Genomic DNA, 24839 nt, shown 5'->3' on the forward strand with positions numbered 1-24839 from the left:
TGGCAGTTGGGAAAAGAATAATAAAGGACTTGTGGACAGGTTCATTTAGGGCTTTGAACTGTGACTGGTACTGAAAAAAAAAAAGTCAGTGTGGACTTAGGAGTCCTGGTCTACTTTTTCCTTTGTACTTACCAGATGAAATACTGTGTCTGGATGACAATCTGTGACCTCAACATTGTTCTGTCAGTCTAAAACCCAAACAGAAAAAAATCCTGAGGGCAGCTGGTGTTAAGAAAAGAAACAGTTGTTGACCACAATAGTTATACAAACACCCAGAATCAGGGAGGGTTCCAGAGAACTCTGAAATTTGGAATCAGCTTAGTTGTCAGCAAGTACTTTCAAGGTCTTCCAGTTATCCAGTACTGCCAAACACATTTATTCCCACATTCTTTAATTCAGATAGCATCAGTTCACCTTCTGTTACTCACACTGATAGGCTAATAGCTCTTCTGCATGAAAATGTAATCAGAGTACAGAAATATTCAAAAGTATGAAACAACTCCTCAAAACATTCCACTCTGAGAATGCAAAACAGGTTGAACTGCAAAGAAAGCAACAAATAGTTGTTAGCAGCATAATTTCTGTTCATTGACTTCACTGCTGTGCTCTAATCTTCACTTTTATTTATTGACAATAGCATCTCTGTGTACTTCCTCTCCTAAATTACCCAGAAGCATAATTTCCTGTGTTACTACAGCTGTTCGTGCATAGATCTGTCTTTAACTGAAGGTAACAACTCACAGTAAGATTTTTTTTTAAATTAACCTTAAAATACTTTCCTTTTTTTAAAACTTTATTTCACTAAACTCTATTTCAGTAAATTTTAGATCTTTCTTTAGTGAAATGCACAATGGCAAGAATGCATTGTGAATGCATCATACAGTACAAAGAATGTAAAATATACACTGAAACTCAACAAACATCACAGATATTTGGCTAGTTACACAGATTTAGGATAGTTACTCTTTGATACTAAATACAGAATGCAGTACACTGAATATATAAGATTGTATTTAGAGAAGTAGGAAAATAAGGATGATATCTGAGAACTGAATTAGTCTGAAATAAAAAATCACAGTAAATCCTTGTGCTCAGATAAAACAGTACAGGGGAATAGTTTATTTTAATTTCTTTTCTTTATATGTCTGAGTAATTCAAGAATTCAGATGATATAGTGATTAAGAAAGATGTATCTATAAAAATCCTCTATGAAAAGCAGAATTATGGCATGTATTGTTTATAGAGTCAACAGTCAACAGCACGTTTTAGTTTCTCTCCCAGGACGTGTCTAGAATGTTCTTTTGGATAAGCACTTTTTTAGAATACCTATCAAAATTCCAACAAAGTCTAATAAAAGGATTTCTGCAAGGGGTGTTTTGTCTGTAACTTGTTGGGTAATAACCCCTAATTAATCCTTTCCTCTGTGAATTTCTTTTTGTCATATGTGGTATTCTGTAACAATGAGTTTCACAATTTAATTATGTACTACTTTAAAAACTACTTCCTGTTTGTTTTAAATTCTCATCATCCTGTTTCATGATCCTATTTCTTCTGTTGCAAGTAAAAGATGAATAGTCATCACCTTTCACCTCCTCCATGTAACATTAGTTTATGTCTGGAGAGAGGATTTGAAGTGCTGTAATGGAATGTCATTGTTAGAAGGGTCTCTTAAAAAAACTTTTTGATTTGTTGAACATTACTAATGCTATGTGTTTAGCCTGCATGGAAAACTCACCTTTTTCAGTTATTTTAACAGTTATTCTCTGTACATTGGATTTGTTAGAGAAATTTCTGGGAGTTTTGATTCTGTGTGTTTTAATATTTGAGAGTTTGTTTGTTTGTGTTCATGATAACAATCTCATAAGACAGCTTCTTGTCCTTGATCTCTCCAGAGCTGAACTCAGGATTAGATGAAGAACAAATTTACTTCCTGAATATTATTACACTTTTGCAATTGCATATTACAAAAAATTGGGCTTAAATCTGGGGCAGTTGTATTTGAAGAATATTAGAATTCTGAGAATGTACAGACTGTAAGGAAAAATCATCATAAAACTCAGTAAAGGAAGAAAGATCTAAGGCTGACTTTTGATTTGTGACCCATCCATGCTTTTGCCCACTATCTAAGAAAACTAGGGTGAGTTCTAGACTGAGCTTTATCTGCTTGTAGTGAAATATTTTCCTGTTTCCTGATTTTTTCATTTTATTTTTCCATGTTCATTTTAAAAAGTTTTGTATGTGACAGTGACAAATGTGGTTGCCTCCATGCATAGCATAGGGATGAAGAAAATATGGGATGAAGTCTTCTTTTTGGCAAAGCATTACACCTAAGAAGGTTCTGTATACCATCCTTGTTGGCTGGTAGCTGACCTTAATCACAGTGAGAAGAAAAAAAAGTCACTGTGCACTCACAGATCAGTTCTCAAAGGTTTCTTATAAGCCAGTACCAGAATTCTTGAAGCAATCCAGTGTCTATTCTAAAGTGAAATTTAAATTTACCTCTTTGCAAATGTCTTTATGGTATTTCAGTCAGATTTATCTTTTCAAAAGGATGTTCAGTGGATTCACAAGGGGCTTTTTTTTGCTACTTCCTGGTCAGAGGGGTGATTTTCAATTCTGTTCTAATTTCTTAACAAGAAAAAGGGGTAAAATAATCTAAATATTGCTCTTGTCAGAACTACTACAGAATTTCTGTGGGGTTGGAATCTTAGTAATCATATGAAGTTCCATTATAAAATCCAGGCTTTTTATATATTTCCCATATCACAAGCAATTTTAGGTACTTTCAGTTTAAAAATGCAAGCTTCATTCAATCTGAAACAGTAATATTCAATAAAATTTTCCCCTGATATGAGTCAAAAATGTCCTACATGATTTTTGGTCCACATTTTACTGTCTTTGCTTCCAGTTAAATGATCTGTGAATATTGGTAATTACACTGCCTTCTTTTGCCAAACCACTGAAATATCGGTAAAGGGTCATCATTTAAACAGCTACAAATTAATCACAAAAGCCAACCTTTAACACATCCATACAGTGATTTTAATGCAGAATGGCCCCCTTATGTCTCTTCATTTTTCTTTTTGTGGATTGTAGCTGTATTGCATCACAGGACATTAAGCATGTTTCAACTCATGGGACTGAGTCAGTCGTGTTTTTAGAAATTGAAAACAAATGTTACGATAATGTAAATGACAGTATTTTAAGCAATAACAGTTTCCTAGTAATAGATTCCTTAGGTTTTCAGCTTACAAACACAACCGTACCTTTCACTAGCTGAAATGACAGGTTATTTTTTTTAAATTCTAAGTTTGACAGTAACACCAGAAAAGGCAAACCAAAAGGGCAAGAAAGTAAATAACAAAGGTGGAATTAATTTGTGAAATTATTCTTATTGGCTGAATTATCATGGTTAGCAGACAGTACATGGAGATTTATTTTATTTTTTTATGTTTCAGTAATTTATTAGTGAGAATTCAAACTGCATGGCTTCCCAGCAGTGTATCATGCTATATTAAGAAGTCTGTGTGATAGAAGAGAAGGAGAAACCGGGAATAAAGATATGACAGTTTCTTGCTTTTATATAATGAGCTATTGTAATTTAGAGTTAGAAGGTATTGGGAAGGCATGTTTCAAAGAGGAAAAGTTGAAATCTTCATGGCCTGGGTTCCATTTTTATGTGGAAAGGGTAGTCTGGTAGACACACAGCTCATTTATAACAGGCAGAATTGGAATGTCCTGAATGCCTTAAAATAGTAAAATATCTTGCTGAATAAAATGATCCAGAGACAAGTGTGTCAGGAGCCCACTGAAGCCAAATGCCTTAATAAATGTAGGGTGTCAGCCCCTCTATCCTGATCATGAAATTACTGCACATTAATGTGCTTGAGTCTGGTGTCATGATCATTACAAACACTGCATAGACCTGTAAACTAGAAAATATTTTCTGTGCTAGACTATGTTAATGAGTATTCCTGTTTGAATTTGCTCATTGGAAGAATAAATATATAAATGATAATACAAGACATGAAAAGAAGAACTGAAAATTGCCTTTTCCAGCTGAAGGTGCAAGCCTTTTACTGGGTGGACTTTTGCAGCTGGGGTCTGCAGGTATCAGTGAACTTCTTAATGTTTCATCTGGAAAACGGCATATCCAGTTATAAACATCGTTCTGGAACAGCAGTTCATTAATACATGATAGGAAAAAGAACCATATTCGAGATTTTACTGAGAACATCTGCACTGTCAAACCTTCATATTTCTCACTTGGCCAGCACTTGTTATGCTGATAAAAACTGAATGTGAAGAGTAATCATTTAAAGAATTATTTAAAATTTGATATTAACCAATCTGACATACAAACGTGTGTTACTTGTGTTGCTGTCATTGCCATTATAAGAAAAAAACCCAAAGCAACCCAAAAAACAGCTTTTTGAGTTTTTCTTCCTGATTATTAGCAGTGTTAATGCCATCTAGTTTTCCTGGAATGCAGAGCTTTAATTATACAAGTAAATTAACTACTGTTTAGGATAGCCATCATTTTATTTTTCTTTGTATTTTCCGTCTCTACAACTCCCATTGATGAATGTCATTGATTGGTAAGTTTTCTTAAACACAGAATATTGATTAATACTTGTCAGAGTGGCAGGTAAGAAAGCTGACATTGATGCATTTGGTCTGCTAGCAAAAGTCCTCAGCTGTTTGAAGGGAATCTGCTTCTTGGAAGACTAGCTGGTGGTAGGAATACATGATTAACAATATACAAATAGGCAATTTGAGAAACAAAATTTATCTTGTGTGAGATAAAATATCTTTCCGTTCTGTACTTATTTCTGATTTAGTTGTAAGTAAATGCAGTTAGCTGGTAGCTGGCAAAGATTCTTAAGGTGTCAAGCAAGAAATAAATGTTTAACCTTGCTTATCAATTTCAGGATGGACTTAAGATATTTAATATCTCAAGAAAATATGTGAGAAGTTTTGGGGTTTATATAATTGTCCTCTAGAAGCTGAGTTGTAGTTATTTTTGTTTCTTTCTATTTCTTTTAAAAAATTTGCAATTTGTGATGTTCTTAAATATCCTCATCTTAGCTAATTTCAGTATCTTGAGGGTTTATAAACTGTTGCTTACTATACTACATACTGCATTTCATGTCACTAGCTGAAAACAGTTAAGCATTTAGGAGGCCAGAAACTATCACTCATTCTTACAGGCATGATGTAATCCTGGAGAGAAAACAAATATCCAAAACCCATTACACTTGACACTTGTGTTTTGTATAGTTACATGCATACAAATAATTGAAGCAAAACTTCTTAAGTTCAGTCTTAACACATGGCTGCCAAAAGACGATCTGATTTGATTCAGAACAGTTGGTGTCCAAACAGCTGGTGGATTTCCCCAGCCTATGGCTAGCAAAACTGTGTAGTTGTGGGTCTGCATTGCAAAGTCTAGCAGTATGTCCTTGCTAAATGAAAGAGCAGAGGACAGAACAAATGTCCTGTGTTAATAGGAGCCCCACTGGCAGAGTTGGGAGAGGGTTAGAAAGTTTACCTCCAAAGCATGATGGAAATATATAAGACTCATTTTCTGTAACATTATTCTTTGCCAATAAATTCACCTCTATAAACAGAATAGCATGTTTAATGAGTTAGAAATGATTCTACAAATAAAGCTTGAATTCTTGGAGTGTTCATCATCTCCAGTAATTTCCATTACTAAGAAATGGAAATTTATATTTTATAAAATATATATTTTTAGAACATGTTGCAATGTGATTTCTATTGTAGTTAAGCCTGAAACCACAGCATACAAAGATCTCATATAAAAGCATTCCACGTTCTCAATTGCTTGTAAGGGATGTTTAAGGAGTTTACTTGTTTCAGGGCAGCAGTGTCTTTCATAAAATCTTATGTTCATATTCAGAAAAATGTGCAGTTCAAATCAGTGTTACAAAAACTTTAAAACTTGAACGGCATGAAAGTAAGCTCAGTGAATGAAAAAGTCCTTCATGTTCTCTCTCCTGTGTTCATTTCTTTTAGTGCTGGAGTCGGCAGGACTGGCTGTTTCATTGTGATAGATGCCATGTTAGAGCGAATAAAGCATGAAAAGACTGTAGATATTTATGGCCACGTAACTCTAATGAGAGCACAGAGGAATTACATGGTTCAAACTGAGGACCAATACATCTTTATCCATGATGCACTGCTGGAAGCAGTGACATGTGGAAATACCGAAGTGCCAGCCAGAAACCTGTATGCATATATCCAGAAGCTGACACAGATAGAAACAGGCGAGAATGTCACAGGAATGGAACTGGAATTTAAGGTACTGGGATTTTATGCTGTGGGTAACCAAAACCAAATGGTATAACACCTAGAGCTGCTCTGTTCTCCACCAGTTGTTTCCAGTAATATATAAAAACATTTATTAGTCAATATGTTTTAAAAAAATCGTCAAAATATATATCCAGGAATATAATAAAATGCTAAAGACATTGCCAAACTAAAATTTTAAATTAGGAAGTGTTCTTTCTGAAACATACAATTCTATCTTCAATGGGTGTCCAGACAAGAACCATTCAATGAGAGTGATTTAACCCTGCTGTTCCTTTATTATTATTATAGTTTGAAATGTGTGTTTGCATAGTGATTTAATGCTGGAATTTGTCCTTATGCATAAATGGAGCAGACACAAACTTGTATAAAGTGTTTGAAAGAAGCTTTACAAATATTTAGGTAATGCAGTAGAATATGGAAAAGTAAGGAACTGAAGTTGAAATTATTCATTAATGGATAATGAGCAGGGATTACAATACCTGATAGTGTCATTTGTTTTGTTATATCCAGCCTTATTCTTTTAATTTGTTTTCAACAGCGTCTTGCTAGCTCTAAGGCTCACACTTCAAGATTCATCAGTGCCAATCTTCCATGTAATAAATTCAAAAATCGCCTTGTCAATATTATGCCATATGAGTCCACAAGGGTATGCTTGCAGCCTATCCGAGGAGTAGAAGGCTCTGATTATATTAATGCCAGTTTCATTGATGGATACAGGTACTAACAGTGATGTGTTCTCATACAGACTGTTTTAAAAGTTTACAGAATTGTTTATGTAATGATATTGAAAATAACAAAACTTAATATTGAAAATTAGTATAATATTGAAAATTAGTATTTATTATTATCTGTACCTGCCATGTTTGATTGGGTGTTTTTTAGAATTTTAATAAAAGGTCTAGATTTTTACCCCATGCAATACAGAAAAATTCTGTAAATAACATAGAATCTTAAACATTATATTTTTACCTATCTTTAAGCCACAGAGAACTCCCAGTATGCTTTACATACTGAAAGATACTGAGATTTTAAGCACATTCATGACTTGGAACCTCTATTTCTTCACAATTATTCTGCTTTAAAAGATACATAGAAATAACATACAGGAGATAGAGTCTGTGTGTCAAGGTTATAACCTATGATCTTGTAACATGGGCCAAGACTTGACCTAACCACCAAGGGCATTTTATACACAAGCAGTTGTGTTGCCCATCAGCATCTTCATGACAACTTAGAGCAATATGCCCTTAGCTGACTCAAGCAGCTGGTAGAAAAAGGCATAAAGGAGAAGTGGTATAGCTTCCCTAAGACAGTTTAGGTGTACCTAAGTATCCTATCCACAGAGATCATTTTCTGAGCCTCTGTTCATAACTGTAAACAACCAATCACCCACTATCACCCACAGAGGTGTTTCTGTTGATTGAAAGAAGTGAGAACAAGAACTGGTCATCATCTCATAAAGTTGCTGATCTAGGGGATTTTAACAGCTTGGTAGTAGCTTCCACTAGTAGGATATTAAGACCTGGAAATGTAGTACACTCCATTCCCAAATTTTCTTCCTGCCTTACTTGTGCTGGAGGCATCAGATTGTCGAAGAGGAGTTAATAAAGAAACTGCCTGATCCTGTAATTCCTAAGCTTAATAGATTGTTAGACAGTTATTTCTGCAAAATGAACCAGCACAACTGTTTCTTAAGTGCTTTTTACAGCACACCAAATTGAGCAATTAGAGTTGCATTAAAATTTAAATAATAATGATAAAGACATACATCATAATATTAACAGAGTAATTTTCCTGTCAAAGTTCTAAAAATAAAAATCCGTAGTTTACTTAAACAATCATAATAAGGCTTTAATGGGCTTGTTATTAATACTATATACATTTTTCCCCTAGATAATTCTTGCATATAAACAGAGGACATGGGTATCAATTTATTTTTTTATTAAAATATTATTATTAATTTACTTTTTTTCAACACAGACAACAAAAAGCTTACATAGCTACACAGGGTCCTTTAGCAGAAACAACTGAAGACTTCTGGAGAATGCTCTGGGAGCATAATTCTACAATTGTGGTCATGCTCACTAAGCTACGAGAAATGGGCAGAGTAAGTACTGCTCTAAATTCCTTTACTAAGGTGTTGGTTATAGCAGTTCTTTTTATTAGAATATTTCATTGTTGGTAGTGTCTAAAAAAGAGACTTTAGGTTCCTTCTGTTGAAATATCAGTGGCCTTGTTGGTCACTAGCTGTAAGGTTTTCCAATCTGTTGATGAGTTGCAATAGACAAGCTAGACACAGGATTTTGTTGTGGGACACAATGAGATTCAACAACTGAGTCTGCATGCTGATATTCCAAAGTATGCAGAGAAAGCTGTCTACTGAAAAAGAAAGATTATTTCTGATTTGGAAACTTCACTTTTGCATGGTCTCCTTGTAACAGTATTAAAAGAAAGCATGTTCTGTGCTGAATGGTAAAGTTTCAGCACCCAGTTTAGGGTTCTAAACTCATTCCATTGACACTCTGTGTACTGGAAAGAGCCAAGCAGTTTACTGTTTGGATAGGATTACATCAAGATAAAGCTGGCATGTAATAAGTGAAATCTGAGTTAGGCCATGTATATGAGGGAATAGAGATTATTCAGGACATGGCTAGTGGATGCAGAGATAGAGTCTTGACTGAGGCTCGGGCAGCTTGCTTCAACAGGAAAAAAGAAAGAAAGCTGAAGGTGGTCTCAAGATTTAAATGGAGGAAAAAAAATCTGTGTTGAAAATTAGACTATGCATAGCTCTTGTCACTGATAGATGATAAAACTGAGCAGAAGTGTAAACAAGTTCAGATACACAGTGACCAGAGAGAATGCCTCTGCAATCTAATATTAAAGATAAGCTTTTACTCTGCATATGAAATTTAATGTTCTCACCAACATGAGCATCTCATGTTCTTCTCACTAATGGCACTTGTCATGAACATTACACTTAACTGTGTAAGAAAAGGTTTATACCAACTTATGGTAGTGCTCTCAAGTAACAGGAAATGTATTATACTTTGTCATTTTGTAGGAAAAATGCCACCAATACTGGCCTGCAGAGCGCTCAGCCAGATATCAGTATTTTGTGGTAGATCCAATGGCAGAGTACAACATGCCACAGTATATTCTGAGGGAATTCAAGGTTACAGATGCAAGGGTAAGTTGACATAGCATTACACTTGTTCCCAGAAGTTTGAAAGAAAATGTCCTTTTTTTTCCTTTCCCTATATCTTTTTTTTAAATTTTTATTATTATTTAAAAAACCCTTGTACTTTCTACAAGCAATAACAAAAAAGCAGGTAAAATTATTATTAATGAATGGGATCTTTCTGTAGGAACAATTGACTTCACTCAGATCTAGCATCTGGGCAGCACAACTTTGAAAAGTTCTGAACAATTATTTGTGCCAAAATACATTAAATGATTTGAGAACCATTTTCCTTTTTTTCCTGATTTCCCCATTGATCATTTCTGAGGACAATTTCTGCTACTTACAGCAGTAAATATGTTGCTTTGCACCATCCTCTAGGCTGAGTGAGTATGAAGGTTAATACATTGAGATTTTAAAACTGCAGAGCAAATGACATTCATAAGAAAAGCTTGACAAGCTTTGCACATTATAATTTTATTTTCAGCACTCCAGTTTATCTGCAGAGTAGATGCATGCAGCTGTGACCCTAGCATCCTCATTTTAATATTGCATTTCTTATCTGAATTCCTGAGTCCAAAACTGAGCACTGATATAAGATTAAATATACATAAACTTTTAATGTATGTTTGGCATTTTTCAGACTTTTCATTTCTAACGCTTTAGTCTGCATGGCAGGAAAACACACTATCAGCCTCCATTTCTGTAGGAAGTCAAAATAGCAGGATGTACTGTCCAGGAATAACATGAGTGAATACTCAAGAATTGCCAGTCAGCATCCAAAATATTAGACATTCTCGTAGTTAGAGAGACTGCTGCTTTTAATCCAAGCATCAAGTAAAACTGGATAGTATTGTCATTAACCAAGTCAGCATATGAACCTTTTTATTTGGCAAATGAGATTTAGTGTAGTTTTTTTGTACAGAAACTGTAGACACTCTGGATCTGATTTTCATTCTGTTTGAAATCTAGTAAGGATCTAGCTATGACTCCTAGCTTTGCTAACCTATTTGTGAAGAACCACAAAAGTGGAGAACAGTCTCCTAACATCAGTCTTTAAGCACACTTGTAAGCAGAGATAGTAAAAGCCAATTTCACTACAAATATGCTGATAGTTTTCATAGATCACCTATTACAAATCTGTTCTGTCTCATGCTGGAAGAGGTATTTTGTGACATAGTTTGCCAAGCTCTGATCCTAAAATAACAGTTATAACAAAAGCCACAGTTGTAGTTGGAAGTGTCTGCAAACAGAATATATTTCCAAATAGTTCTTTCAAGAGTTTATATTGAAGTAGAATATTTAAGAAAGTCTGTTTACTTACAGCTATCAAGCCAGTAAAAAGTCTGAAAGGGTCAAATAACTAAATTTACCAGGACTAGTTTTTTTTTTTTTACCTGATATTAATACAACTCTTTTTAAAACATCAAGCATATGTGCACCTTGACAGTCCTATTGTGACATTTTACTGTCACATATTGTTGCTCTTCAAATGTAAAAACTTTTGTTAAAAAGTCATCAGTGAGCTGACAGTACCATCCTAAATTTTCTAGATATGCTGGGAAAATGTATCTCCTTTACCAGAAGAAATGGGAACTACTTACTAAAATGTACATTATATTCTTCCCATAGTTTGGCTTTTGTGGCTGTCACACCCAGTAATTGAGATCGTCTGACTAAATTGTTGCATTCAAAGAAGAGTAAATGCTGCAGTGGTTGCAATCATCCTCTCTCCCTTTCATCTCCAAGTGCATCCATACCGTTAGAATACCATCCATGCTCTGGCAGAGCCAAGCTGACCAATAATTCCATACAGACAAAAAATGAGGCATGTTGCCTTTGCAGGTGCCAGCAGCGTTTGGTGTGGAATTCCCTGTTATTTCTGAAACTGAACTGTGAGTTGTTGTACAGTGAAATTGACCTCTGTAACTGTTTCAATCTACTGCTTCTGACTGCTTTGTACTCACTTTCTCTGTAAACTCGAGAGGTCAATATGGTGGGCCAGTCTCATTTAAGGCTAAACTATTAGTGGTGGCTGTAAGAGAGCGTTAAAAATTCTACAGCCTAATCAAAAGACAATGCTCCCCTGTGAGGAGCAAGAAGAAATCCAAACGGTCAGCCAATCAATAGGATTATACATTAAAAGCCCTCTATGCCACATAGGGATCTGAAGGTACTTATTTTGATAACTAACTATGTAAACTGTCACGATATTTGAAAGTAAAGATTTTAATAAAATTTGGCATTTGTATTTGGACTGCTGTTGGCAAAAATCTCATTAAAAGAAATCAGCACTGTTTATAATGTCAGTAGCAGAGGGAACTGTAAGAAATTGTAGATCAGTTCCCAATGTGCTTTAAAGCTATAGGCATAGACTAAATAACTTTACTTCTTTGCCCATTAAAATACTTTAAATAACAGAAGTTATTGTCATTTCACAGACTTGTATTGGAATACTGAGTGACTAAAATCATGAAGCATACCAATACAGTTGATTTAGACACACTCAAAAACCAAATATTTGCCATTAAATCTATTTATCAAATAAAAATGTGTGGTCTTCCCAGTGACAGACTGGACTTAAGTAAGGTGGTGTCTTTCTTACCTTTTCTACCCCAAAAAAGTTACTGTTACTATAGTATAAATCCTATCAGGGTGCGAAATTGCTGAAGAGTTCCCATCTCCTTAACCAACTTGTTGCAAGTAAGTAAAATTTCAGGTTTTCTTTCTTTACTTTAGAAGAATGGAAGGTTATTTTGTGGGGAATCAACCTATTGCTATGTCTTCCTGATTAATTGATGCCGTGTGCCTAAGGCTATCTGAAGGATGTAATTTTATTATTTGTTCGTGAAGGAAAATGGGATCACAGAGACCGTTATTAGAGAAGTTTATATTAAGAAAATGCTATTTTGGAAGGAAATATTTGTTCTTTTTGTTGATGACCATAAGAAATCAAATTGGGTGAATGTTTTTAAATGTTTCATTTTTTTTTATGTGATGAAAGGCATACCACAGAAATAGACTACTGAATTGTCACAGTGGTCTAGTGGAAGTAGGCAGTATGTGTGTCCTCTTACGGAGCAGTGCCTGGCACACACATGCTTTTTCTGTTTTCCTTATTCATCTGAGACATAGGAGGCAAACACCCACAATACCAGAGGAAACTTAGAAGCAAACTCTTGGATTTTCTTTTGGTTATTTTTAAAATCCCTTCTATTTCATTTCAAAGATCTGTAATAGCTGAGTGTTTGTGGTAGAGGGAAAAAAAGAGAAAGATTGTTCTTGCCTCCACCATAACTTGTTGCTTTTGGGGGGGAACCTCCAGTAATATTTTTAATTTTTCGTGAGTTTCACTTAATAGAAAACCATTTTGAAGACATGGTAGGGTGAGTGCTTAGGAAACATGATGTCCAGAGGCACCAGTTAACATCCATACCCCATATGCCCATGCTGTTAAGTATTTCAGCTGTACAGATTGACAGTGTCAAAATCATCATGCACAATGTTTGAAAATGCAGAACAAATTTACTTTATCTATCTGTATTGCATTTTTTCTGCGTCCTTACTTTTTACACATTGAATAGACATACAGCAGAAGTCAGCACTTAATAATTCCAGTTAATCATAAATAATCAAAATAATAAATCAAAATAATCATGCTGCAGTATTCTGCAGTTTTAAACAATGGTATTTCTAACCACAGGGAATGAAGAGCTTCAGATGGCTTGTTTTGAAAAAGTAAGCCCTTCTTCTCAATTTTAACTGACTCCAAGCTGTTTTGTGAATTAAATTAACAATTATTGAAGGGAAATTTGTAGTTTATTGAACAACTGGCTTGTTTCGACCAGTCTTTTTCCAGGCAAAATGTCCACGTCATAGAAAGCAGCATACTGTTAAAATACCATATGCAAGGAGGGCAATGATTAAACAAATGTTATCAGTAAAGATATTCCTGCCATTTAGGAAATGGAAAGCCAGATTGGATGACCTTATTGTTCCTGATTTGTATTTAAAGGAATTTGCAGTCCACCAGAAGCAAAACATAACTTACCAGAAAAGTCATATAACCTGGTGGGGTTTTTTTGCCTTTAGCCTCAGACACACTTTTTACATAGACTGTCAGACAATTCTCCTATGCAGTGGAGAAGGGAAACCATGCAATGCCGTTAATGAAACTACACATCCAGGCCAATGTCTACAAAAGCTCGATCCAGTAGTGCAATTGAAAGAGTTTTCATAAATCTAATCTTAGCCATTCCTCAGCTTCTCTCAATGTCCTTGCCTTGTGATTGTCTTTATGATTATTGGCTGACTGACTTCAAGCCACTGCAATATGCTTTAGTGATACATTATTTGTGTCTTTTGTTAAAGGATGGCCAGTCCCGAACAGTGAGGCAGTTCCAGTTCACTGACTGGCCAGAGCAAGGAGTGCCAAAGTCTGGAGAAGGATTTATTGACTTCATAGGCCAAGTGCATAAAACAAAAGAGCAATTTGGTCAGGATGGACCAATTTCTGTTCATTGCAGGTAAGTAAACAAAGCCTAAAAAGAACTGATATGCAGATTTAGTTTTTTTCTAAACATGATTGCTGAATTTGACAAAGGTATATATTTAAACAGAACTTCAGAGGTGAACTATCAGAAAACGTATTCAGATAGAAGATCCATAAAGAAACACAATGAAGTGCTTTACAAAATGGGAACTGCTCTGTGATATTCTGTTTGCACAGAAATGTTTTTCAGAAATATGTGGAAGCACATGATTTTTTCTTCACTTATAAGTGTCTCTAATGCAGTGTAAAAGCAATCTGGTCAATGCTGCACACGGAAGGCATAGGAAGAGCCTTATCACTGGCTGCTGCTGCTATATCTGATATTTTTTCCACTGGAAATTAAAAGTGAGGGTGTTACTTTTGTAGGGATTATTACCCACAAACAAGCTAGTTACACCTCAGTAGCACATTAGTAGCTATCAAGATGAGACAATTAAAAATGGTAGCTATCTCAAGAAAGGGAATGGAATAGAAAGTGGTGTTTAGAAACTTTGCCTGTCAAAAAATCATTGAGGTTTGGCTTGATGAGTTCTAACTTCAGAACTTAATGCTCATTTTTTGATGTGATGACTTCCCTCAATTCCTTTACAGTTGATATGCAGATGAAAACAGCTTGCAGGGCTTTTTAATATTCTTGTATTTTTTATTTATTTTCTTTACAGTAAGAAAGACTCTCTCTCTAGACTCCATAGCAGATGGGCAAAAATAATATCTTTGTCCTTTATCTCTTATTTAATAAATTGTTTTCTATAAATTCCATTAGGATTTTAGATAGTCATTTTTGTGATATGAAATTATTTTTGGTAGATTAAATATTATTATTTATATAACAGAAATGCAAAATACTGATACAAGTTCCAGGTCCTTACTGCAAGCCAAGTAATGCCCCAAAGACAAAGCATAAAGACAAAGTGAATGAGTTTTCTAGAGTCTATGAATGTACAGAGGGAGAGAGATTCTCATCCTTCCAAAGTCAGGAGCAACTAGAAGTTGAGTTCTTCATGATCCCCTAATGTGAAAGACTGACATAATAAATGTATTGGACTACTTGAATACTACTTTTTTTGAGTGCCTAAAATTTTTTATGGGCTGCTAGGAGAATAACATTGCAGAGCAGTGGTTGGGATTCATTTGACAGGGGAAAATGAAGGACAACCCTGATAAGAATAAGCCTTATTCTTCATCATTAATGAGTTTTGAGAGCACAGGAGTAATAAGCAATATTTATGCCTTTATGCAGATAAGAAAGCAAAGTGATGTTATTCTTTTAAGTTCTTTGTACCATGCAAACTTGTCCACTTGTGACTGCAATGAATACTGTTTGCAGTATGTTATATATGCCTTCCAAATGGATGTGATCTTTCATGCTAAAATTATGGAGATTTGTACCATTGACTTTGATAGAAACAGTCAAATCTGGTGTAACTATCCAGGGTTTGGTCTTTAAATGTCTTTATCATCATTGTAATGACAATTTAGGGACTGGTAATGCTGATCATCACTATCAGTGTTAGTCAACTTACATAAATAGGAGCTGTCCCTAGCAAACTAGTAAGTTTATTTGTTTCTTTCAGGAAGCACAAGATCCTGGACACCTGCACTTTCCTAGTCGTGGTAGAATTACTGTAATAATGCCTCCAGTTTGTACCATGATGAGTTTTAAAGTGAATTAAAACTCTGCTAGTGCCACTTCCTTTTGGTTTTCTTCCCTCTCTGCAGTTTTCATAAGCTTGCTTTCTCTGTTACACGGTAAACCTATTCCACCCACAATTTTAAATTTTCCCCTTCCCTGGCATTTTTACAACTAGATCAGAGTGTTGAATTTAAAAATTTCTAACCTCATTAGGCAGATAATTAAAAATATTCAAGAGAACAAAGGATTTTTCACCTTGAAGCAAAATTTTCACTTCAACCAATATTACATATTTATAGTCATCTGATTCCAGCTTTTAGCTGGACAGTGAGGAAGAGAAACTTTTCCCAGAATGCATTCAAGATCTATTTGTAGTAACAATCTCTTCTCCCTTACAACAATATCAATACTTTCTTAAGCCTAATTAAAGCATCCTAACTTTAATTTCTAACTGTTTGAACTTCTGTAATCATACTGCATCGTGAAGTAGTGCCTTCACTCTTTAGAAACCCTAAGCATTTTTTGATAGGAACTGTTGCAGCATTAAAATATGCTGGCCAGTCTCAGGGGAACAGGATCAGTTTCCTACAGGCTTTTCTGAAAACATCACACTTGATAAGTAGTTTTGCACCACCCTCTAGGGTGAGTAAGACTTGCAGGCATTGAGATCTTTCCATATTAGTCTCTCTTCCCCATTAAGTAGCATCTCCAGATACTTGTGGATTTCTTAAGAACACAAGACAAAAAATAAATTCCTTCCTTTTGCTGAGTTCAAGAGTTCTGAGTCATTTTTTTCAAGTAATGAAGACTTTACTAATATGTGAGGCCAGAAGTCCTCTCACCGATTAAGAAAATCATACTTTTTTTATTGGATGTTTTTAAATAGTGGAGCAGGAGCAGGAACAATGAGAAAGTAAAATAGTAATCCGCTATCATTCTGCTGGTTTATTCATTCTGGGGTACTTGGTTTAGATCACGCTGTCGTCAGCTCTGTAAAGTCCAAGCAGGTTCCAATGATGTTTTTCCAGGATTTTTCAGGATGTTTCTTAAACATTATCTTTCTAATTTACCTCATGAGGGAAAGGAGAGCTTACACTGCAATTGCTTTAGAAGTCCAGGCCTGCTGTCATCCCATATAGGTAAATCAGCAATGACAGCATGATATTTTCTCAAATGTTGTGTCAGTTGTCCTTTGGCTTCAGCAATCTGAAGGTGCACAGGCTAGGCAAAATTGATAAATCCAATTGCATATGTTTATTAGCCCTAAAAGTACAGTAATCTAGGCCAAACACTAAAATACCGTTAATTTGGACATTCAATTTCCACACTAGTTTCATGAATTCACTGGATCTCTGTTATAGTTCATATGAACATTCAGAGTTCTTCAGGTTTTATCTTCTGTTCATGTTCTTCCACTCTCCTGTCTGGTGAATAGGTCTCATAAGTATTCAACTTCCCAAATTTGTCTGATTGGAGAAAACCTTGTGAAATTATTAATATCAAAAGCAAGATGACAGAGTGCTTAATTTTCACCCATAGAAGTTTAGACTTGGAAAATCTTTTTTTTCTCTGCAGTTACCTGTCACTTTGACCAAGGGTAATCTTTATGAATAAGTGATTATTTAATTTTAAAACCTGACAGCTATTGACACTATTGATTACAAGAATTGTCATCACTTCTGGTCTTGAAGCTAATAGCAGAAAGTCAAGACAGAACAGAGAGCAAACAAGCCATATATGTTCAAAGATAAATAAGACTAGTATAGACAGACACAGTATCTGAATGTCAGCATTGGAAAGCAAAGCCAGACTTGAATAAAAGCTGTCTTGAGATTTTTGTGTATCCATTAGGTTGGAGTGTGCATGCAGAAGTTCAATATTAATTGAACATCCACTATTTCTAACTCGAAGTAGAAGGTAAAATAACACGCCGAAGATGTGCAAAATAGGGTGTATACATGAACAAGCTAAAGTAAAGCAAGCAGTAAAATGCATTTTGGCTTCTTTTTCTCTTATCAATTCCAATATATGTTATTTGTAACAAATGTTCTCATTTACTTCAGCAGGCACTGATTATTGTATATCTGGATGAAAAACCAAGTCACTTTGCAAGGAAGACTGGAAAGTCAGACATAGTAGCACATAAAGTTTGCTTGAGCACAGTTATTCTTTTGAATGCAATGTGGTAATTTGCAGTGGAATTTTGCTTAGTGAGCCTTTCCCCATATAGAAATTTGTGCACATATGGTGTGTTGTAACCACAGATAATTTGTCAGCCAATTCTTTCAGCATTAACTGTAAATTAACATCCATTTTTTCCTTTTATTTTTTTTCCTTTATTGCAACAGTGCGGGTGTTGGAAGGACTGGAGTATTCATAACCCTGAGCATTGTATTAGAAAGAATGAGATATGAAGGTGTTGTAGACATCTTCCAGACTGTCAAAATGTTACGGACGCAGCGGCCAGCCATGGTACAGACAGAGGTGAGCAAAACAGTATCCATGTACAATAGTGAGGGAAAAGAAGCAGTATTTACACAATGACAAAAAAATGCACAGTTTGAGACTGTATAAAATGTGCTTACATTTATATCTGAAGTCATATAATGATCATATGACTACAGGGTAAAATCTGCCCTAAAGGTACTGCAAGGACTTGTTTCCTGTTACAGCACTAGTTACTGCAGGCTGGGGAAGAAAAAACTCATTTCAATAGTGGATCCTAAATTATGGTAGTTGAGAAAACCCATTTGTGAAGTATCACCAATTTTTATTTGAGCATTGTTTCCTGGCAGAAATGTGTAGTAATAAAGAAGGTGGCAAATCATTTCTGCAGGTGGATCCACTGATTTTTTTGTTGTTGTTGTTCTGGGAGCTAGGTGTTTGATCATGTTTTCAGACTGATGCTGTATTATTTTCATGTTTTTCTTGACTTTGTGTCACCAAGCAAGTGGCTGTTTGGCCTGAAAATCATAATGGTAAATTCCATGTTCAGAACTATAATGTAAATAATTTCTGTGTTAGCAAGAGTGGCATAGAGAAATAAAGAAAGGGATAAGCAGTATCAACTGATTACCTGTGTCACGTTATAAAGAATGTCTAAACGTTATCAGTTAATGCTGTGCTTAATTTATACTTTAATTTCTGAGCAGAAAATCTGAACTAAGACAGAGGCAATAGGTTAGGAAAACCAAGAAAAAGGGCAAGAGAAGGGAAACATTTTCGGTCATACATTTATTTAGTATCGTTTGATTGACACTGGCCTTTAAATTACAGTCTCTGAAATTTAAAATGGTTCCCCAGAGTTTACCATTTTCCTTAAGAAAATAAAACTTCTTCAATAGAAGCTGGGTAGTCCTATTTTTAAAAAGACAACTTCATAAAAACTTATATGAAAAATACAGATACTTATTTTTAATCTTGTCAGTTAGCCAAGTAAATCACTGTGACCAAACTGAAGAGTTAATTCCATTTCTTTTCCATTATCATCATTTTTCTGGATAAGCAAAATGAAAAATGACTGCTTTCTGTCATTTTAGCTCCAAGAAATAACTACAGTATAGAGAAAAGCTATGCTTCTTTGAGCCTACCTGACAAATACAGAGTTCAATTCTGCAACATATTCTCCCTCCCCCTGCTTTGACTTATTTCTGTATGCACCCTTCATCCCCACTGCTGCAAGCAGAAGTGTTGTGTACTCATTTCTTTCAGGATTCTGTGGAAAACAAATCTCTTGTTCAGTGGTATAAACTGCCAGGAAATCTAATCCTTATTCAACAAAGCACTTGAACTCCGTGTGGACCACACATACACTTATAATTTAGGCATATGTGTAATGCATTCTGCCACTGTTCCAATTATTCCAACTAACAGAAATGAAAAATTAGTGATCACACCATCTCAGTGAAACAAATATCTGATTAGTTTCCTGGCCTCCACAAGAATTTTAATTGTTACCTTAACAAGTGCAACCTATGTAGGTTTAACACACAGCACTATCAGATAAATAAGCAGGCGTCCTTGATATTTTGGAGCAATTTCTTTTATGTTTTTTTTCCTTTTTTTCTTTTTTACTATTTAAACCCTGAGTGGCAGTGGCAAATGAGGACAGAGATGTGCCATTTTAGTGTAAGTGTGCAACATAACATAACTGTGAAAAAAGGACTGCTTTATGGAGGTGAGAAAAACACAAAATACCAAATGTTGGTTTCATCAGAGGTATAAGCAAATTTCTCACCACACTAAAATGCTTTCTTCTTCCACGCATAGGTTGAAATGCAGTCTGTTTCATGTGAATAAGATGCTTTAGCTGCATATTTCTCTTTTAACCCCTTTTCTTGCCACAGGCTTAAGGTATCTTCACATCTTCATCAAAGCCTATATAACTGAAAGGCCAGGATTCCCTTTGCTTCCTTAACATGAATTTTAACCTGATGGTTTTCCATATGACATTCCATATTAAGACTCTAATGAAGCTTATCACTTAGTGTGTTGTATTTGCTATAGAATTAATTGAATTTTTTGCTACTTATTTTCAAATACATGAGGGAAAAGCACCTTAGTATGTTCCCATCAGAAGAAAGCTTTATGCTGATATTGTTTTAATCCAGAATAAGAAACAGTCAGTAGCTGAGTATATAGCCTCTGCCCAAAAATAAGCTGCAATCTGTGGAAAATTTTATTGCATTAAATGAGTGTCTATCTTCATCTGTTGTAACTGACAGTGGTTTTCTGTTGATGTTAGCAAGTGAACATTGCTGACCTGCAGATGTCTCTGTGGTGTATTTGTTTGTAGCCACAAAGTATTCGCTCTTAGTTGAAGGAAACTAAAAACTAACCAAAAAAGCTGACTGTTTGATGCTTTTTTTTTTCTATCTTTCTTTCCAGGATCAATACCAGTTCTGCTATCGAGCCGCACTGGAATATCTGGGCAGCTTTGATCACTATGCAACATAAAAACCCATCGTGGATTTTTATTGCAGGCCCTTTAAGATCCAGAGAGCCGCTTCTGAGCCATACAATGTGCTTTAGAAGTACTTCTTAACTCTTAGCTAAGGAGCAATTATTGGGGATATATAAAATAAATTTAAAAAATGAACAAAAATATTGGGGATATATAAAACAAAAAAACGACAAAAAAAAAAACCCCACCCAACAACAACTGTTCCATGTGGACCAAGAATTCACAGTTTAATAACCTAACCATAATAAAAGAATCCTGACCACTGAGGCGTCTGAAGGATCTCATATACAGATACCTCAAGGGTTCGACATTGGTTGAAGTTAAAGGGAAGAGGAAATTAATCAAAAAAAAATGATCATCTTGTTCAGGATTACATGCTTTTGCAAAGAGGAGTTTTGAGAACTGCAGTTCAGTGCAAGATGTTTGTTGCAAGGTTGGGTCCTGGCTTCTAAAACAAAACGGACTCTTTACTTCAACAGCACCCTTTCCCGTCATAATGCTCATCATAACACTTTAGGGAAAATGTGGGAATGTTTAAAAAGAAAGTCCTTGATTTAGTTTTTTAGTATTGTAAAGATACTGCTGACCTGTGCTTCATTTTTAACTGTGTAAACTTTTTCCTTTTTTTAACAAGAGTTTATCATTCAATGAAGTGAATTAAAGAAAAGGTTGCATAACTGTTAATATTTTTGTTTAAATAATGTAGATTTTTTTTTAAACTGTAGAACTGTTATCTGTAATATCGTGCTGTAGAAATGTTAAATACTTTGAAAATTTGCACATTTTTGTGCAGTCCTACAGTACCACAGTCTTGTTAGATATTAATTTTATAGTTTTATTTGTGTTTTTTTCTTTAAGAAAATATTCATTGTAATCAGTTAAATCAAAATGGTTTCTTTTGGAATCAACAGGGAGGCGCAAAGTATAAAGATGCTGCTAGCACATACACACACGCACACATATGCACATGCACACTCACACCCCCTCTCTTTTTATATACATATACGTTATGTATTACTGTCTACCCTTGTCTGACTCTGTATAGTTACAGAGATACAGATGGATAGATATTCACACACATGCACATAAACATACCAATTCTTACATACCTGGATTTATCAAAGCATTGGGAAACTTTTTCAGCATACTACAATTATATCAAACTGCTGTTTGATCATCTCTGCATTTTTAAGGTCCGTAAACCTTTGTTTCAAAGGGAAGTGAGGAATGCACATCATTGATATTTGAACATCATCTCTCTCCCCAATAGTACTTCTATCCACATTTCCACTTGAGCACACACACATGCACACATACACATGCACACACATGCACACACGCACACAGAGTATGTGATTTAGGCTTCAAGTGAAGTTCAATATTTGTAACACTATAGTGCAATAAGAAATCATATTATTAAATGTAGGAGGTGTGCATGTGGGAAAGGTCAGTGCATATCCCTTTAGGAGGGGAGAATGTTGTAATATACTAGGTATTAAGATGTTTTAAAATTGTATTCAATAGTATACTGTCTATAGTGTGCGCTATATAATTTACATTTATCCTATGTAACAGGGCAAAGCCAAACACATATTGCTCTGTGAAATCAAACGTTTTGTGGCATATAGCATTATTTGGGGATGCTGGGGTTTATTTTAATTTTACATTTAGAGTGCCTTATATTTGATGCCTATTTTGAATAGCATTTCTTTAAGTTAGCCTTCATTTGTATTTAGTTCCGTTTGTTTATATCTCTGTTATTCGTTTCAGACGTTTTAATACATGTACTAGACAATTTTGAAAAATATGCATTTCCGGTTTCTAATCAAGTATGGATGGTAATAAATGATAACCCAAAACACATAGGTAGTCAAGGCCCTTTATCTTTCCATATTTCCAATAACAGAACAGCCCACAAATTGAAAATCTGTTTCTGGTCGGCTTTTCAAACCCACTGTGTCACTGGTTATAGTGTTATCATTGCAGAGATGTAGCAGTACAGTAGCAGTAGTTGACATCAGCAGTGCATATTTTTCTTTTTTTTTTCTTTTTTTTTTTTTTAATTTATTTTGGGCCAAGTCCTGCTTATTCACTTGTGTCAACAGACTGCTAAAGTCAAACCATTCCTTTCAGTGGGAAGGTTCATGTAAGGCTAGCAAAACTGAGCCCCCAGGACATACTGGAGAATGACAGTATATTTTCTTCCAGGAAACAAGGAAAATTTTGTAAACAGCAAAAAGTACTTTTTGAGACTCTTTATAGGATGCCATTTACACTGACTCAGCTTCCATTGTGTGTTCTGCCATTGTCAGTACATGAGTATCAAAGGAATTCTTTCTTTGGGGTTTCAAAGAGGAGCATTGCTATGGCTTGTCAATGTGATCTCAACATTTTTTCTTCTTCTTCCAATTTTCCCACTGCTAGCAGAAAGAAAAATACAGAAGACCAAACTTCAGCAATTGTATTTGAGCACTTTTATAATGAAAAAAAAAAACAAAACAAAAAAAATCAAAACAAATATATATATATATATATATATATATATATATATATATAAGAAAATAAGTATTATAGAAGGCTACCTCAGAGTGAGATTCTATAACTTACATCTGAACCAGAGAAGAATGTGCACTATGTTTCTTTCTCTTCTTCTTTCTTGATTTATACTTTAAAGTAATTATTGAAGTGCCAGGTTATGTAATGTGGTAATGTTCCTCAACTCAAGTATAGGGAATCAGAAAAACACAAGAATAAAAGAAGTGTCATTTTGGAAACATAGACTAGGGAAGGTTCTTGCATACTGGATCTGTAAAAGGATCAGCACATTTTTCCCTAGCAGACCATCTTGCAAGCTCCAAAGAAAATGAGGGAATTAAAAAAAAATACAAAAAAGCAGAACCAACTTGTGAGGAAAACTGTTGTACAACTAAATACTCCTTTTAGGGTTTGTTTTTGTTAAGATAACTCTTAGCATCATTGATGTGCATTCCACTTTCTGTATTCTTATATATGCATTCTGTGGTTAATTTAAATTGTGAGCATCTTTGTCTACATACATCATACATTTCCAAGCTTAAAATTGGTTTCATCAACATAATCAATACGGTGCTATTATTTACGTTTATACGTGTAGTTATGTCTAATTTTGTAATTAGTTGCAACGGGGAAAAAAACACAAAATATATAAATATGGTTTATACAGAAGTTTAATTTAGCTCTTTTTTAAAAAATTATTTGAGTGGTTAGACAGTGGAGAGGATGGCTGGGGAAGGAATGGCCCTCTAAGGAGATTTGCACTTTCTATATATACCTTTGTACTATGCACTGCCCTATTGATTCTACACCCAACAATGTTATAACTTGAACCCATCTGTAAGAAACTGCTTATAAAATCCACTTGTATGTATTTAAATGACACGGAACATATAAAAAGGAAAAAAAAAGTTTGCAATTACTTAAAAAAGCAACTGCTTTTTTTCCCTTTTATTCTCTCCCATTTTTCTTTTTTTTTTTAATTTTTTTCTCTTTTTTTTGCCTCTCTTTTTTTTTTCTTCTTTTCTTGATGCCCTGATACTCCACAGATATCAGAAGGCTGCAGGTCTCATCATAACCATCCATTATGTGGCTTTGCCATTCAAGCTTGGAGTGTCTTTACAAAGATAATAAAAACTTGTGTTCTTTGCTCTTGTTTTGGATGCATAGACTGAAAAATTTAAAAAAATTACCTTGTAAAATGGCTTGTTAAAAAAGATACAATTACCTCTAATTAGTAGTACGCGTAAATGTTTTACAGAATGAAAGGCGTGCTTTTTATTTTCTTACTTCGTTACATTGGTGGCAACAGAAAGTCTGTATGAAAATCAGTTCTTTGCTGACACAAGTTCCATTTGTTACAGATGAATTCTAATAAAATGTCAGTGTTATGCAGCCCTGGTCTTCTTTCTTAAGCAGTACTTTTGAAATCAAAACTTGTTTGGTCCCTCTTGGTGATAAAGGAGTTTAATTGGAGCTACAAAGCAGTCATTAATCTTCTTAACTAGCTGCTGGACAGTGGAAAATGCATTCTTGGGTTAGCAAATATATATCATTTGCAGCAGCAAGTTTTGAACCAGCGTAGGCAAACTCTTTGGCATAAATTTTCATTCTTCATGAATTTAATTGAAATTATCACACTTTA

The 24839-nt window shown here is 34.8% G+C and overlaps 1 protein-coding gene across 50 annotated transcripts in view; it reads left to right on the plus strand.

Annotated features, from left to right (window-relative positions):
* PTPRD (protein tyrosine phosphatase, receptor type D) overlaps positions 1-24589 on the plus strand; it is a 436352-nt gene extending 411763 nt beyond the window's left edge. For 42 of the 50 annotated variants that reach the window (XM_027670604.1, XM_027670589.1, XM_027670605.1 and 39 more), the window contains 7 exons: positions 6040-6325; positions 6875-7053; positions 8317-8443; positions 9398-9523; positions 13886-14040; positions 18048-18183; positions 20587-20794. In XM_027670604.1, the coding sequence (XP_027526405.1) occupies positions 6040-6325; positions 6875-7053; positions 8317-8443; positions 9398-9523; positions 13886-14040; positions 18048-18183; positions 20587-20655 (1078 nt within the window). In that variant the 3' untranslated portion in view covers positions 20656-20794. Of the gene's footprint in view, positions 1-6039; positions 6326-6874; positions 7054-8316; positions 8444-9397; positions 9524-13885; positions 14041-18047; positions 18184-20586 lie in introns of all 50 variants that reach the window. The other 8 variants (XM_027670585.1, XM_027670632.1, XM_027670638.1 and 5 more) reach the window with 1 other exon arrangement.
* Positions 24590-24839: the final 250 nt, after the last annotated feature.

This window comes from Neopelma chrysocephalum, unplaced genomic scaffold (assembly GCF_003984885.1).
Source record: "Neopelma chrysocephalum unplaced genomic scaffold, ASM398488v2 Primary Assembly neopelma1_96921, whole genome shotgun sequence".
Classification (NCBI taxonomy): Eukaryota; Metazoa; Chordata; class Aves; order Passeriformes; family Pipridae; genus Neopelma; species Neopelma chrysocephalum.